The sequence below is a fragment of the Apaloderma vittatum genome, unplaced genomic scaffold, assembly GCF_000703405.1.
Source record: "Apaloderma vittatum isolate BGI_N311 unplaced genomic scaffold, ASM70340v1 scaffold19551, whole genome shotgun sequence".
NCBI classification, from domain to species: domain Eukaryota; kingdom Metazoa; phylum Chordata; class Aves; order Trogoniformes; family Trogonidae; genus Apaloderma; species Apaloderma vittatum.
The window spans coordinates 8,438-9,463 of record NW_009698744.1 but is presented as its reverse complement, the minus strand read 5'-3'; the positions used below and the strand labels follow the sequence as shown (position 1 = coordinate 9,463).

At 61.9% G+C, this 1,026-nt stretch overlaps 1 protein-coding gene across 1 annotated transcript in view; it reads left to right on the top strand.

Moving 5' to 3' along the window:
• RALGDS (ral guanine nucleotide dissociation stimulator) overlaps window positions 1-341 on the top strand; it is a gene marked incomplete at its 5' end in the record, with an annotated part of 7,005 nt that extends 6,664 nt beyond the window's left edge. Inside the window, 1 exon segment of the mRNA XM_009878140.1 lies at window positions 166-341. Within this exon segment, the coding sequence (XP_009876442.1) occupies window positions 166-341 (176 nt within the window).
• Between the last annotated feature and the right edge of the window lie 685 nt (window positions 342-1,026).

The window sequence follows — 1,026 nt, the reverse complement described above, 5'->3', positions numbered from 1 at the left end:
TGTGGCCAGCCGTGCAGCCCTGCAGCCTGGGCAGCGCCGGGTCAGAGCTGGGCTGGGAGGTGACAGCAAGAGGGGTCCCAGCACCTGGGGACAACTCTCAGCCCCACTGTGGGTCCCTCTCAGGGAAAGGGTGCCTGCCTGACCCCTATCCTTGATCACTTCCAGAGCTGAAGATCCCCGACAATGCCAACGTCTTCTACGCCATGAACTCCGCTGCCAACTATGACTTTGTGCTCAAGAAGCGGGGCTTCTCCAAAGGGGTGAAGATTAAGCACGGCTCCAGCTCCACCCTGCCCAGGATGAAGCAGAAAGGCCTGAAGATCGCCAAAGGCATCTTCTAGCCTCAGCCCCACTGCCACCCATCACCGACGGGGCCTTGGGGGCAGGCTGCTCTGGGCTTGGCTGCGACCGGTCCTTGTGCCGCCCAGCACGGTGAGAGGAGCGACCCTTGCCCGTGGGGGGCAGCCGTGCCTCTCCCTCCTGCGCCAACAGCCACGGCACTTCGGCAACCCATGCCAGCCTCCGCCTCTCTCTGCACAAGCCCCCGTTTCAGTCAGGTCTTTTTTTTCTACACAGGAAGGCAGCGGGAGGGGATATCTTTTTTTTTTTAAAACCTTCCACGGTGCGACACTAGTCCAGCCGCCAGCCAGCCCACAGCTGGAGCCCGCCTCTGCCGTAGGTGCCTTGTGTCCGAGCGAGCCGGGGAGCGGTGACTCGCAGAGGGGCCATTTGCAAGAAGCAGAGCATGAGCCGTCACCCCGGAGCTGCAGAACCTCCCACGTGGTGGGGTGCTCTCCTTCCCGGCTTTCCTGGTGTTATTTTTACCTCTGTGTCCTTCCTCCCTGGGATAACTGGCATCGCCACCGCCAGCATCTCTGCCTGCCCTTCCTTTGGGAGAAGCCACGGATGCTCCGCGCTGGGAAGCGAGCTGGAAGGGATGCAGCCCCACACTTGTGCTCAGAGCCCCATGGAGGAGGGCTGTGTCTGTGCTGTGATGGAGCAGGCACCTTCTGCTCTCAGCAACTG